General features: G+C 37.3%; 1 protein-coding gene across 2 annotated transcripts in view; it reads right to left on the reverse strand.

The window, feature by feature from the left end:
* The window catches only part of TNKS (tankyrase), a 145,771-nt gene that overhangs the window by 32,978 nt on the left and 96,414 nt on the right, over positions 1-16,379 (reverse strand). For both annotated transcript variants that reach the window (XM_082316288.1, XM_082316287.1), the window contains exons 6-11: positions 14,239-14,333; positions 11,334-11,400; positions 10,685-10,871; positions 8,489-8,610; positions 5,772-5,863; positions 5,602-5,680 (exon numbers count right to left, since the gene is read on the reverse strand). In XM_082316288.1, coding sequence (XP_082172414.1) covers positions 5,602-5,680; positions 5,772-5,863; positions 8,489-8,610; positions 10,685-10,871; positions 11,334-11,400; positions 14,239-14,333 — 642 coding nt within the window. The remainder of the gene's footprint in view (positions 1-5,601; positions 5,681-5,771; positions 5,864-8,488; positions 8,611-10,684; positions 10,872-11,333; positions 11,401-14,238; positions 14,334-16,379) is intronic.

The raw sequence follows: 16,379 nt of genomic DNA on the forward strand, positions 1-16,379 counted from the left end.
TACCATCCTATACAGTATTTCCCACTGCAGAATTCCTTCTGTTCTTTCCTTTTATCCCTTTCATTTCCTCTTCCCCATCCTGGATATATGCAGTAGAGAAGTAAAAATGGTCATGTATCATCAGACACTGAAGAGATTTTTCCTGCCTGCACTGCTGCTGTCTCAGAGCAATGTACACAGCTACAGCAATATTCCCTTGGCTGCCAGGCACTTGTGGCAGCTCAACAGCTGGGACCTGTTCAAGAAACCTTTTTTGCAAGACATCATATGCATATCACCTTTTTGTTGGTATCAAATGCCCTAAATATCCTACTACTCCTTGACACTACAGCAGCACAAAACGCAACAGCTTCCAAGCACTGCAATTTTCTCTGTGAGATCTTTCTAAAAGATATGCATCCTAAAAATCACACATGAAATTTGTGCTTTGCTAGCTGTTCCAATATCAGGGTATCCTTCCCTGAACAATGCAAGAGTTCTATCTGCTCTCCTGCTACATTTATTCTGAAGACAACTTGCAGTATGTCTTGTGTCTTTGTGCACCACTAACAATAAACAAAATAAGAGTGAAGAGAGGCTGGTGGCAATTTCAAGCTCTGTTAGAAGGAGAGAAAAAAAAAAAAGGTCTAGTTTCACTCTGAAAGCTCTGAAATGATCCAGCCATATGTTCCACAGTTGTCCCTTTGCATATAAGCTTAAGATTAATGTCACTAAGTTTGGATGTCTCAGCAGTGAGAAAAGTTGAATCACGCAATTGCAACAGATCACACAGCTCTTCATGTTGTCAACCATCGTAGTCCAGAACCTACTGCATTTCTGAGAGGATATTTAATTTTTTGATGCTCATTCTTTCCTGAGAAAATCATACCTCTACCTGAGATGTTGGAAGCAAATATATTACACAACAAGGTTATTCAAAACCATTTAAGTCTATAGCGTGGGTCTAAATAGATGGTGACCATTGTCAAATTCATGATCATGAACGGCTGGCAACATGCTACTCCAACGCATAGAAATAATTGTATTATGCAGAGACTCATGAAGCCAGGTCTGCTTCTAGCAGAGCAGAATGAAGCCATTTCTGCTACGATCATGAATAGGGACACTATCTGTCTAACATGACCTTAGAAAGGCTCATTTTCTCTTGCAGAAGAATAGCTTCGAGATTATCCTTTAGAAACATAACACAGTTGAACAAATAGCATTCATAACATCTCCACACTTGCCCAAGATACCAGTGAACTTGCATGCTTGCAGGTCTGTCTTTCCAACAATCATTCCAGTTCAGAAAAGACTTTAATTCTTTTCTTCTGCACTGCTAGAAAGCCAAATGTCTTTCTTAACATATTAAATTTCCCATGTATCTGTAAATTCAGACAAGGAGCTAGTTATAAGAGGTATCCAACTATCTAGCAATACAACAAAACAGGACGAAAGCCACTTTTTCATTAGTTCACCACCTTCAAATGATTTTCTTTTTAAACAAAGGATTTTGACCATCTTCAAAGACACAATCGTGGCACTTGAAGATTTGCTCATGGGTCTAATAAAAAAATAGTCTATGTTTGAGGATCCTTTAAAGATCCTCTGCTTTTATTTTTCATAAGGTACTTTGAGGATATTCAACATCAAATAAGCAGTGGTGTGAAATGCTGTTTCACACTGCAGTTCAGGCAAACAAGTAAAAAAACTGAGTATGGCATTTTAAACCACAGACATTTATAATCAACATTCTTGAAGAAAATTCTAAGAAACCCCAAGGTTTCTCACCTGTGCTTTAGATGTACAGTTGACAGTCAACTTCTGCAAACTCAAGTAACAAGCTAATGAAAATATCTTCACTGACCATGGAATGGGCATTGCTTAGACATACCACGCTGATGTGCAAGTGATGTGCACCAAGGACTTCTTAACAGTTCAAATTACAAATCTAGTCTGTGTCCTCAGGAAGGGCCAGCAAGACACATCAAAATAAGCAATTTGTGGGTATAGGTTGACTCTTGGCAATACTAGTGTTCTTCAAAATATTTCTGTAAAATAAGTCTAGATCAAACACGTTACTCAAGCAGTCCTTCACTTTTTATTATAATCTGACATACTTCAAACAGCAAATTTACACAGTGATAAAATTAAGGAGAATTAAATCCAGTTCCAAGACCATGAACCATCTCTCATTCATCCCAAGCAAATTCCCTAAAGCAGTCTTTACCATGCTTCAGCCCATTTCCCAAAAATACATACTTCACGTTATCTCACTTTTACTGTCTAACACAGATCACAGCTGCTCCTCATGAAAACAGCAGAGCTTCTTCTCTACTGCTAAAACAATCACAAATTATTTTTTAATCTACAAAACTTTACATGACTTTGTCTCCTAAATCCATTACTGGGTATTTTTTTGTGGATCAGCTGTCTGCCTTTTGGCACTGTATTTCAGAAGAAGAAAGTTCCACTTTCTTTGAAGCCCCAGTTACTCATCTTTTTCAAATTGTTACTCTCTCTATAATCAGTAGTGGTTTCCGGAAGGCAGATTAAAGCTGACTTATACAGTACCTTTCCTTTGATGGAAGAAATGGTTGCAAAGTAAAGAAAATACAGTATGTCTCATCCATCCACACTTTAGTAAGCATTTGATATGGGATCACATGGGAATTGAACATATTGAGAGGGGGAGGGCTGCGCAGTGATTGGTTGTGGGATAATTTTGTTTTAATATCTTCATTAATGATCTTGACACAGGCGAATGCTTAAGGGCATGAATATGAAAAATTAGCATGAAAAAAAAATCGAGATTCTCTGTGTACTACAAGACTACAGGAAGGGTCTGAGTACTACTGCGTCATGTCTGTTAAAAAGGCAAACATGATCCCAGTATGCATTAGTCCAGCATTTACATTAGAGATATGGAAGTGCCATCATGTAAGGCAGCGGTGGAATGAATTCCATTCTCGTTGCCTGGGGTCCAAGATTTCCTCTGGTGCTAGTAAAGAGAAGGGTTATAAGGATGATTAGGAAATTGCAATGTTCCCTTATGAGGGAAGACTAAGTGTTTGAGGCTTTTAGCCTACCAAAACAAAGGCTAAGAAGAATCAGTTTGTTCACTGCAAATACCTCAGCAAAGGAAGCATCAAAATGGAAAAGAGGTATTTAAACTGCAGGAGAGTGCTGTTCGAAGAACAAATGGATATTCACTCTGAGGCTGCTATTGCAGGAGGATTGATTCACCAGCTCGTGAGAACCTCTCTTGTAAAAAATTAGTACATCTGACTACATCTTATGAAGTAATTAAAATTCAAGGCACAAAAAGAGCAAACAGGAAGAAAAAACTTCCAGAAACACAACAAAAAACAATGAAAAACCTGTATCATGCTTCAGGGATTAAAGCTGCCATGTCCCAACAATCAGAAACAAAGAAATATCACTGTTAAGATTGTCTGATGAACTGAATGCCTACAGTCAAAGCATGAGCAAGAGGTCAAATGATAATATACAAGCAAGACAAACATTTTAGAGTGATTAAATATTCCTGGTTAACTAATTAATACTCCAGAGCATATACCATCTGGGAAATTCAAAGTGCTTCGTAAGACTTAATGACCTACCTCTGATGAAAAACCATGATTCCATTATGTACCATTTTACAGCTAAGGAACTTTGGACACTGATAAAGAGGGACCTGATCCATTGCAGTATGGAAATATATGCTTAATTTTAACTATGTGTGGTCTCCTGGTCTCTCATACTTTGCTAGATCATAAAATTTGAGCAACCTGTTCTTGTGGAAGGTGTCCTGGCCCATGGCAGGGGAGTTGGAACCAGATGATCTTTAAGGTCCCTTCCAATCCAAACCATTCTATGATTCTATGAAATGAGAATGGCTATCCTCAGAATAACATAGGAAGCATATACCAGGATATGAACGAAGAATCAGTTTTAATGACCACCATGTACCTCTATTTGTGTACTGTTAACTGAAAAAACAATGGAACACACCATTCAGCATGGTTCTGTAGGTAACTGTGGGCCACTCACCACCATCACTCAGTCCTCATCACCTCATCACTCAGATTCATGGATCATGATTTAGGAACCCCTGCTTCAGGACGTAAAAGAATTAGAAGCTATTGTCAGAATGTGCTACTGACAAACAATAAAATTGGGCCATTCCAGTAAGGATGATGTCTTTGAGCTTGCTCCTAACATGACTACACAGAGCTAGATTTTCAAGGGAGCACTAATTTAAATACCTACAGTATAGTAGCACGCTTTCCAGAAACCCTCAGCACACAGAAACTCCTTGTATTTCAAAGCAGGTAGTATTTGGGTATCAGTACGCTTGAAATTCCAGCATGTCCAGTTCAGTGCCTACCGAAGTACCATCAGTACTGAATTCATGTGCAAAACCAGATCCATAAGGCCATGAGGTATCTATTCCTATGGCAAAATGAAATTTTTTCCCTTTCAGTGCATAGGTATGCTACTAAGAGTGAAGCTGGGTAAATGATAACAAATGGTTTTAATGACTATAACCGAGACCTCTGGCCCTGCTTCCCATCCCAAGGAAAATCTTGGTATGTCACCACTGCGTCAGTATTCTCAAATGCGATAAACTCTGTCATGGTATTGTTGTTAAGCTATTTTATGATGCCATTAATGTACTATGGAAGTGAATCAGCTACTGAAATCTGGCAATGAGCTCTCATACAGGCTTATAAATTACAATTCATTGTTTGAAAATAAAAAGATTTAGTATTAACTATGCATACAATTACATTTCTCGCACCTCCTAGCACATCAAGAGTGACACACTAGATTGTTATTACAGGTTTATTTCTTCATTTCTAGCTACCTGAATGAAGATGAAGACTCAAAGAGAGTAATGTGAGCCCCCTTAAAAGCAAAAAGGAGATAATTTATATTTTAACCAATGCAAAGAAAGTACCCATCAAGAAGAGTTTCTGAGAAAATTAAGTAGCTAAGTATACCATTACCTGAATGTCAAGTTGCTGCTAAAACTCAGAGAAAGATCATTCTGAAATACTTCTGAAAGATGCTTAGAAGACATCTTAAATAAAGTTATACTTCCCTCTGCTTTTAACTAATAACTTGCTGAACCATGTGTTTCTAAGCAACCTTCACCATAGGCTCACAAATTAGTTTGGTCATCACATATCAATGCTAAAAGGCATGGCAAAACAATCTGACCAAGAGAATAAGAAGCAAGCAAGGGCTAAGGATACCCAGCATTAGGCTACTAAACTCAGTGTCAAACTCAGGCATTGGATATTTTCAAGCCAATAAGATAAAGCAGCAAGAGGCACCTAGATGACCACATTTATTAGAAATGAGTAGTAAGATTCATTAAAAACGACTAAGTTAGACTCCTAAAGCCTGTATTCAGTTACTTGGAGAGAAGACCTAATTTTCAAGTGGGATTCCTGAACATCCTATATTAAGATAAACACACTTCACGGTTAACACAAGAAGCACAAGGCATACGGAAGAAAAAGCAACAACTATCATAAAAACTAAACACTGTATTTGACCAATATAACACTTCTTGCCTTTTGCCTTAAGTAAAATATATTTAAGTATATTTACCTTTGCTCCATGTTTATGCAGAACTTCCATGACATCATTATGAGCTTTTTCAGCTGCAACATGCAAAGGTGTCATGAAACTAGGAAAAAAAGAAAAAAAAAAGAAGATATAGTTTTACATTCCTAGCATGACAGAGTCCTTTGGAAAAATCAAAAATTTAAGAAACCTACTCTTTGTTTTTCTCATTAACATTTGCTCCTTTCCTAAGCAATAGTTCTGTAACTTGCTTCCGCTTGGGATGCACAGCGGCCACAGCACAGTGCTGCAAAAAAGTAAATATAAATTATATTTCAACTACACAGATGACAAAGAGCTTTAAGATCCATGACTTCATCTCTTAATTATTCTGCTGAACATCAGACTACAAAATTTACATACAGAATCCATCATATTTCTGTCAAAACATATACTGAACAAAATACAAGCTAGTGATCAATGCTACATTATTCTACTCAGAAAAACAATTTTCATTTTAAAGCTATTTGTCACTTACAAAAAAAGCAGTATGTTCCCCACTACATTAACAAGATATCAGGACAAAACCAGCACATAATGCACAAAGGAGGTAAAGACAAAGGGCTTGAAACAGCCTAACTTTCTACAGAGGGACTCCAAAGGGGTCCATTAAGATTCTGCTGCTGTTGTCAGATTAACGTGACTTTTGAATGTTGCTTTGTTTCTTCTTCTATTTCAGTGTGTACTGAACTTGTTAACTTAATGGCAATTCTGTTATGCACCCAGTTACAAATTATGTAGTAAACAAACGGGCTTTTAGAAAAAAGTTCTTTTAGAGTATCTTCCTCTCCGTGCTATGAGAAAAAGACATCTTTCACGCAGTGCTTTTCAACACTCAAGCCTGCCCTTGCGGGAACACCACACAGCCCTTTGCTAGGTGTAACTATTCTCCTGAATGGGGCTGGAGTCTGCTTGTTGGTTAGTCCATGCATTCAGCACCCGGAAGTGAGCGGTTTGTTCCCCCCTTTTTCCTTTGATCGTCTGCAGAGACTAGACTCAATCTGCCCTGACATTTTCAACAGTGGCCCTACCAATGCATTCCTGAGGCCTGAAATTACAAGCGTGGTTCCAGATAAGCTCAAGACTCTGCTTTAAAATCAGTCTAGAAATGCTTGTCTCAAGTTTGGACGTCTCAAGATAGCAGACTATGAGAAGTAGGAGATACTTTTGAATATTTTTGTTTATATGTTTACCCATGTTTTAAACCAGTAACTCGTAAAAAGCAGACAGTCTTGCGGAACATAGTTCTCAAACTTTCCAATAGCAAAACAATAGCGTTTACAAGGAAATAAACCCCAAACAGAATGCTAATAAGTAGCAATATTACTGATAACCATCTTATGCCCAGTTTCAGCCTTCACTATGAAGTAACTGCCACTCAAGCTTCCACACCACTGTTACTCAGCAGAGCATGTCCAAGCTTTGCAAAGGCAAGCTTTGTAAATAAACATTAAGTTTTGCTCTGAAGAGTGGCAGTATTTTTGAGGCTTTGCAGATAATAACCTATCCGTATTTCCTGTCAATATGATAAACCAGCACTAAAAGCAACACAAATGCTGAAACATTGCCAAACCTCAGAGCAATGCTGAAATATAAACCAGTTGCTTGCTTTGGCCTTTGTGGGGTAATAGGGCACAGACTCCAGTGCCCCATGGCAAAAGATACCATGCTTAGCACAGGAATAGCTCAGTTAGATTGCACATAACCTCCTCGGATCCTGGAAGCCAAGTCCTTCCACTTGCATGGGAGACCACTTGGAAATCTTAAGTACGGGAGGCAAAAATTGAGAAATCACAGTCAAACACTTACTGAGCAGTGAACCAAAGACATCAATAGAGCTAAAATATCCCATTTTGCCTAGCTGTCTCTGCAGAATGAGCAGGCGGAGAAGAGCAAAGAACACCACAGGACTACGAAGTGATCATTACACAGCTAAAGAGATGCCACATATCAGCAGCTGATATACTCAGGAAGAAAAGGATAACATCATCCCAAATTTCCTACTGTCTTTGTGTTCAGCCTCTAAATATCTCTTCTCTGCCTCACTTCTAAGTTCAGGCTAGGATGCTAAGTCCTCCAGGGAGAGAACAGAGCATATGGATGCCTGGTACTCAACACACAATGTTCTGATCACATTCACAATGTTTGTAACACTAAATACGCAGCTGTATGCCTGCAGTTGAAACCTACCACTGTGAAGAAAATGTTCCATTGGAATAAAGTATCATAACTATAATAGTTTTAATAATATCATCAGCCCCTCTCAACTTCAATATCTTCTATATATATGACATCCAGGATACTGGCTGTGTTCTTTGCCTCCGCTGCTTCTTCAAACAATGAAATAAGAGCAGCATACTGCCAGGAAAGTCTTAAGATCCCTGTTTCCATAGCTAATGTGGTATTGTCAGTATTATTCCAATCCTGTAAGACCCTGTGATATACACCTAGCATCTATTTTCACCACAATTTTACATACCCTATGAAAAAAAATTGTAATCCAAGTTTGCCCACATGAAACATTAAGGAAGCACTGGGCTGCTGGAACAGAATTTAACCCCAGAAAAAACACAGCAACTGATCAACCAAAAAAAGAGGGTGATAGGAAAAAAAAGCAAAAGAGAAGTGAAAAATGAACAGGTGAGGAGTGGCTGGAGGGCTTCTATAATCTACCAGGAAGAAGAAAAAAGTGATAAAAATATATACAGTGTTTTTTCTATAATGGTGATTTAATTTTAATAGATAAAGTGTTTGATGGCAAATCCTCAATCTCAGATGATGAATTTATTTTCATAGTGTAGAAATAAAACTCCTCAACTAGCACTACCACCACATTTATCATAAAACGAATGGATCGACTATACAATCTCACCAGTGCAGTCTCATGCGACTGTGGCTGCTTAAAATTAATGATCTCCAAAGCAAGTGTCTTTTTCACTTTGGCTAGGTCTGCCTCTCTGGCTGCTTGCAGTAAAGAGTGTCCTTTGAATTCATCTGTTAGAGGAAAAAGATGCATTTAATATTCAGCAACATGTCACATTTATAAATGTTATTGGAGAAAGGTAACTATACTCAATTAAGACGAAATAAGAGTATTTCTGTATGTCTTCAGATAGTAGCTGACCTGGGACACAGAACATGAAACATGATTTACTGAAACCAAAGGGACATTCCAAAGGAGAGGGGAAGTGATTCCTTGAGTAAAATCCTTATAGCTTTTCTCCCTCTTATCCTCCCACCCACTTGATATGAAATGCATGAGTGACTTCTGAATTACCTATGCATGTGTTCAAGTGACCACAATGCTATTACATGCTTTTCAGAAAAAAAGCACTACAGTTGCTTTTCAAAAATCTTATTGTATTTACAACTACAAATAATACAAGGTAAAGCCTGAATAAATACATATAATTTATATAAAATACTATATATATAATTTAAATATAAAATATTAAACTATTGGTCTTAAAGAAAGCTAACTGGCTAAGCATTTGAAGCCAGTCTGCTACAAAGATGAAACAGGTTTTGATAGCAGCTGTATCTTTGCAAGTACGGAGAGAAGTAATTTTGTTATTTTCAGTGTCACATCTTGTTCAGTTCAGCAACTAGTTCATTTTAGTTTTAAATAATTTTGAATTTGAAAAGGACTAAAAGCATTTCTCTTAAAATGTACAAACGAAAAGTAGGTTAGCAAGAATGACATCTGAACCTGGGAACTAGGAAAAAAAAAAAGCTCAACAATCTCAGTAAAAATATCTGTATTTTTCTTTCATAAGCAAGCTTGAAATGCTGAGCTTGTTAAGAGGAGCTTTCTTCTCTCACCCTTGTTTTAACATCCAGTGCATTTGTGGATTTAGAAATAAAAATAAATATAATAACTTTTAAGTTTTCAGTTCAAATAGAATTCAAATTTCTTTGTAAACAAAGCATTACTTAAAGCTCAAGTACAAATAAATCTTGAAATAACAAATAAAAGTAATATTATTCCTAAAGTATAAAACCAAAGAACTCAAAAATACACTAAACATGTTATTTTGGGTATGCAAATACAGGATGTCCCATCAAGATAGTATCAAATTTGGAATTTGGCATAATGCTCACATTTGTGTATATATTTCAGTGGATATTAATGGACATGAAACTTTCCCTACTCCTCTCCAGGAACTATAAATACAGAAATAAAAGAAAGTTTAAATAGATTTTTTCTTCTGCTTGCTAATTTAAACAAATGGTAAATGAACCTGCCTCAAAGCCAGAAGCATCTCTCAAGTTAGCTCAGAATAGAGAGTAGAGAAGTAGCTAAAGGGTATTAACGCCCTCCTCTTTTCTCCTAGAGCAAAGTTTTCTGCTGCACATGATCTCATCACCTTCACATGCAAAGAATAGTGAGAGACAACAATCTGACTAGCTGTGATCATGAGTAGTGCAGGATCACGTTCTCAGTGTGTCGGGGGGGGTGTCCTGCTATACCAGAAAGGGGACGGACAAAACCAAAAGCTTAATTACAAGTAAGTTCAGAATCTACTTCTCAGGAATGAGTTTTCTGTAACTTCATAATACTTTGTTTCCATACTTGTGTCATTTAATTATCTTTTACAGTTTATAACAATGAGAAAACAAATCCCCAAAAGAGGGCAAAGGCAGGCAAATTCAAATTAGAGCTGAAACATTGTTTTGTAAGCAGCATAAGGATTGCAAAGACTACAAAAGAAGGTGCTGGAATTTCCATCTCCAAGTTTGCACACCGAAGCTACCTACCTTCTGGAAGTTACTCTTTAAGTGTGATACAGAGCCTTGGTATAGAGGCTCCTATGCGACTTAACTGGAATTTAAGCATGAAAAAAACCCACGGTCACTTATTCAGCAGCGCCTTAAATATTTTAAACCTAAGAAAACCAGGCAATATCACGAACAGTATATTAGAGGGATCTGCGTACTTCAAAGTGAGAGGCACAGCTGCAGTTACTCTGCTACTTTGCATCTACTTGTGAAGTATGAAGAAGCTGGCTTGAAAGGAGAGCACCCCTTTACACCCACCGACAACTGTTTCCAGTCCGAACACACTTACAGGTCAGTCTCTCCCTTAGCTCAGGCGTTGGAGCCATATCGACCGCACTCTTGCCGTGGCAGTTGACTAACGTGGGATCCGCACCGTGACTCAGCAGGAGGGAGCAGACCTCTACACGGTTCTTGGAAGCAGCCTCATGCAAGGGAGTAAATTGCCAGAGGTCCATAGCATTCACACAGGCGCCATGCTAGCACAGCAAAGAAAGCCTCGTATTAGTAAGAAATCACCTTCAACAACTAAAAGCTTACAGATTTTCATTTCATTATAAAAACTGGTTCCATTCTTTCATCTACGAACACATACACAAAAAAATATAAAAATACCTGTATATACAAAAATATTGTTGAATTCTCAAAAAAATTGGAATTTCTGTATGAGCTAGTTTTTCACTAGAACAGATTTTTCCCCAGAAAAATTCAAATAAATGAAACTCTACTATCTGTCCAAAGAAATTAGGTGGGGAAAAACCCACATATACTGTACCACAGAAATACCTAAAGTTGCAAGCTTCTGAAATGACATACAGGATGTTTGAAACCTGTTACTACAGAAAAAAAAAAAATCCTCCATTTCAACTCTGGTATAAACAGTTCATATCTCACCTAATACATCTAAATCTACAGTAATTACTTTCCATCCTTCTGCTTACCTTAAGCAGCAGCTCTGTAACCTCGTAGTGTCCATATGAACATGCATTATGAAGAGGCACAAGACCACTGTGTGGAAGAAGGCAAATGACAAATTTATTTAAGCAGCATTTTTAAAAAAGGAGGAACAATTTTCTCTCTACTGAGAGATGACCAGAAATCAAATTAAATCTAAAATATTTAAATATTCAAATATTTAAAAATTAAGATTCACAACCTATTGGAAAAATCTAACCCAAATAATATGTTACTTAAGATGGGCATTAAGTTTTTTTTTTTGCCCTAACAGGCCACAGATGTTTAATCTACCACTAAGATTAGCATCAATTGTCTTTGAAAGGATCTTTCTTGAAGCTATTAAGGGGAGGAACAGTCCCATTCCACAGACAGTTTGCTCAAGAGAAGTCAGTGTTCTGTTTCTGCCTAAATATGAACTCCTGTTTATTTAGAATGCTATATAAAAGGTGAAACTTCCCAGGTAATGCTAACGTAACTCCTGGGTATATTATGAAGATATGCACAGAAAGCAGACTGAAATTGCTGCTCCATACTGTGGAATGACCTGATTTTACTCCATTTCTTATAGTACAACCTATTTAACTGTGCAAGATACTTCTAAGAGAGTCCCCGTAATTTCTGTACAGCTATATTACTGGAGGCCATACTTAAAATGACACTAGCAAAGTAAATAACAGAGATCTAGTCATAAGCACAAGACATAATAAAAAAGTCATGCGTTGAAAAGGACATGGAAAGAGGACAATTATTACACAGGACAAAATAAGTTTAATTCAAGCCAAGCAAGACAGGCTAGTTATGGCTTAACAAATCAGGATGCATAATAAACTGAAAACAATAATTAACCCTTCACCATTTATGAAAAATATAGGGGATGATTCCTAGAATTGCAAAATCAACTCAAAGAGCATTAGGACAGCAAGTACTAGACAACAGGGTAAACAATTTTAAGGTAGATGCTCTCAGAAGTAGCACTGCACTTGTCACAGGAGAGGGAAATTTGTTTTGGGGAAATCTTTCAAACTGTTACTTTCCATTGTTACTTTTCTTAATTACAACTTATAAGTGTATGTATGAGACAGAGAGAGAGATTATCCAGTCCACAGAGCATTCAAAAAACCTGCCCTCTTCCAAAATGATGGCAATCTGAGAGGACTGAGGCCTTCAAGGTCTCATCAGCAAAGGCAGCCACCGCAGCACTCCACCTGGCCACTTCTGCAGCATACCCTCCTCTTTTTTTTCCCAGCACATTGGGACTTTGTGCACAATAGCAGTAAGACAACGAAAGGACCAGTGGAAAAAGAGCAGCTTCCTTGGCTGTGGTCCTCTTTGGGAGTAACTAGAAGTGACAACCATTTTGAAGATGTGGCACAGTTCCTCAGGACTCTCTCTGAAGTGACCCCACTGAAGAGAATCTAACAGGTCTATAAAATTAATGCAACCTAATTTAGCTCCATAAATGAAAAATGACATTTATTTATAGCCTATTTACTTATAAATTATGTATAAACAAGAAAGAGCAAGGAAAACCAAAACACCACACTGACTGTAAATGTGTGATGCCACTAAAAAAAATGGGAGCTTACTGGGATGTCAGACATTTCTAAGTATGTTTGGGTTGTTTTTAAGTTTAATACAAAGTGTATAACTTTTCCTTTCTTTCCTTCCTCCTCCAGCCCCCCCGCCCCCCACTCAAGTTCAACTTAATTACTTTTCACACTTTTCATACTTTCCAAGTAGATCATTCAAACCTCATTAAAGCATCTATGCTAGAATTTTCTACCAAGTGATGCTGGAATTTCAGAAAGGTGTGAAATACCTAAAACTTGCTTAACAATGCTGGATCTACCTGAATAGGTATTACACGCAGCTTTGCTGTGGGGGTTTTTTTGACTTACATAATGTGTCATCATGCATTTCACAACAATTCTGATCAAAAAAGCCATTAGGGGTGAATGTACAGACAAAAGTGCTACAATTAGTCAATCTTCAAGAGTTTAAGTATGCTTGGGACTGGTTTTGGAAAGAAAAGAAAAACATTTAAAAGTTAAAGATCTTAATTTAAAATCTCTTTTAGTACTAGGCTGGACTCAGCAGAAAATGAAGATACAGGAAGTGCCTCAAGTTTGCTGATGGAGACAGAACACACACTCATTAATATCTTACCTCTATGGACTCTGAACACAAAACGCATGCCTTTAACCAGGGGCCCAATTTCTACAATGTTAGGACTAAGCCTTCCTATCAGACCACCATGAGAATCATCACCTTAGAGTTCAGAAACGTATGGCTAAAAACAATGTACAACACGTATCATTCCTGATTGCTGACTGCTGCGTACTTTTTGTTGATATCTTACATAACTACCATCCTTACTGCAAAAATAGAATAGTTTAGCTTCTACTATATCTTGATTTTTGGTGGCAACATCCATCAAGATAGATCTCAGAGGACCTCTAGTTGGGAGCACATGAGCATTATTGATATTACCTGGAATTACATTCATATATATGCAACAAGATAATGAGACTATAGATAAATTTTTCAATGCACATTTTCTCACTAAGCCCACGTAGCTTCTCCTAAAATAATGCTATTAGCCCATGATTTCACAGGGTAGTCTGTGCATGGAAGTAAAGAGTAAGGTTTGGAAAAAAAAAATTAAAGGTGTAATAGAAGACTTAAAACAAGTGCAATCACAGCTAATCCGTTATTTGGGCTCTAATAAAAGTTTATTTATGATGAACCACACTCAGATTTTGGAAGCAAATGTCACATTCTCAGCCAACTATTTGAGATTATGCTGCAATGTGAAACAAATAATTCTTCATCTTGATTAATACAAAACCACTGCTGCAAACAGATAACAGATCAATTGATTTTACATACCCTTTGTCCTTTGCGTGCACATCTGCGCCGTGCTGAAGCAGGAGTTGGACTATTCGAACTCTGTTGTAGCCTGCTGCTAGGTGTAAAGGAGTGGACTGCAAAGTAAAACAAAACAAGATGAAGAATGGGAGCCACTTAAATTTGAAGTCCTGCAGTTCCTGCCATTTAAGTACTCTTCATTTCTCTTACACATTGGATCAAGACAAGTTACACTTCCTTTCTGTGATTAGCGAAATTAACCAATACACAGCACATGCATGCCCTTCCTGTTGTCAAACCAAATAAACGTTCCTTAAGGTGGGGAAGAATCCAAGTATGTCCTGAGGCAATAACAAGCTCATCATTTAAAGTTAATTTAAATAATAGCCCAACTTTGTTCTGTTTGGGTTTTTTTTGTTTGGTTTGGGTTTGTTTGTTTTTTTTAAATGCTATAATTAATTTTTAAAATGCTAGATTTTTTTTAAATTCACGAAGAAATTTATGCAGTTCAGGCTGCGTACTCACAGATTACAAAACTGTTTATATGTACACTTGTTGCAATAAGTGCACAAGAGGCAGACTGCAGAACAAGAAATAATGCATTTATGCCGTAACAGGAATGTTTGTCTTCAGCTCTGCACCAAACAAGTAGCCGTATGTGCTCTGTACCGTGCTGTGGTAAGACACAGAGCAAACTGTATGCAGTTTGCAGTCTCCTGCAAAATGCACATCTTCAGCAGTAATGCACCTTGCTGCATAATAATACAGTAATAATAACACCTTTCTCCATAGGTAATTTGTAAGATTTTAAACTGAAAGCTTTTGAAGTTGACAACAGTAATTCCCCCTGAAGTTTATTTTAAAAGCTTTTTATTATGAAACCAATTTTGTGTGCTGTCTCAGTCGGAAGGAACTGATTTCTTACACGAATGGTTGATGCTGTTTCCTCCTTCTGAGAAGCAGAGGATTTTAAAGGGATCTTTGTTGCTATTTATTTTGTGGCATGCAACCAAACAACACAATTTTATTACAGTAAACCCCCATACATAAACCAGCTTAAACACATAGGAAGACTTACATATCTCACAGTATTAAGCCAAGTACAGATTTACTGTCAGCATTAAAACATCATTACACAGTATTACAGGTGAGACATCACATTTCACTATTATCAACATTTGAAAAACAAAAATCAAGACAAATGGTCTCATCTGTGGTAAACAGCAGCAGGTGCTATATATCCCCAAATAGTATGGATTTCCAGGAATTAATACATATTTGTATGACCATAACTTGGAGTAGTCCACATTATATTTTACTATAGTCTCAACACTTTGCTGCTTTGCTCCAGAAAGGGTAACTGCTTTGACACCTACCAAGTGTCCTGTGTACCACAGCGAAGACACAGCTTGTACTGTCAGAAATGACAGCACAAGCTGAAAAAACACCTAGGTAACCCAGTTTATTTGGTGACGCAGTTATGCAAGTTTCTGTAAGACTCATCTTTGGAATTACCTATGTTCAAAATAAGGACTTCTAACATTCCTAACCTGATGATCCCTAAAGTGTCTCCAAAGTACAAAATGCCACCACCAATAAAACGGGTCAAATCTTTTAAGTGTTTGGCTATTCAAATCGTTAGGATCTATTCTCTGTTCCAGAAAGGCTTCTACTACTCAATTAACAATTTGGACTGGTCCAGAACGTATTATATTCTTTTTACATCTGCCCCTATTTTAAAATAGCTGGCTTATGCATATGATAAACACTAATGACAATGTGGATAAAGATTACAACACTATTGACACTAGCAGAATACTTCAGTACTGTTTATTCTGACAATTGCTTTGGTTTGGTTACTAAACCCGGTTTTATTAACAGAATTAATAACTCAGAAAACCTGAAAGGAATTTGAAATGGACTGTGGAAAAGTCAGTCTATTGAAAGGTCTAAACACCAGAAGAAACTGGAGCAAACACTAAACCTTTGGGCCACTGTAGGATTCTTTAACCTCACTACAATTAAACTACATCCATTTTTGTCTGCATGCTACTTCTAAAACAACAATGGCAGACTTCCAAGATGATGCTTTACTCATATTAAGCATTATTAATAGGGATGTTCTCAAAGATACATCAACCCTGGAGTCTTGTTCACTGCTT

The sequence above is a fragment of the Platalea leucorodia genome, assembly GCF_965183815.1.
Source record: "Platalea leucorodia genome assembly, chromosome: 6".
Taxonomy (NCBI): domain Eukaryota; kingdom Metazoa; phylum Chordata; class Aves; order Pelecaniformes; family Threskiornithidae; genus Platalea; species Platalea leucorodia.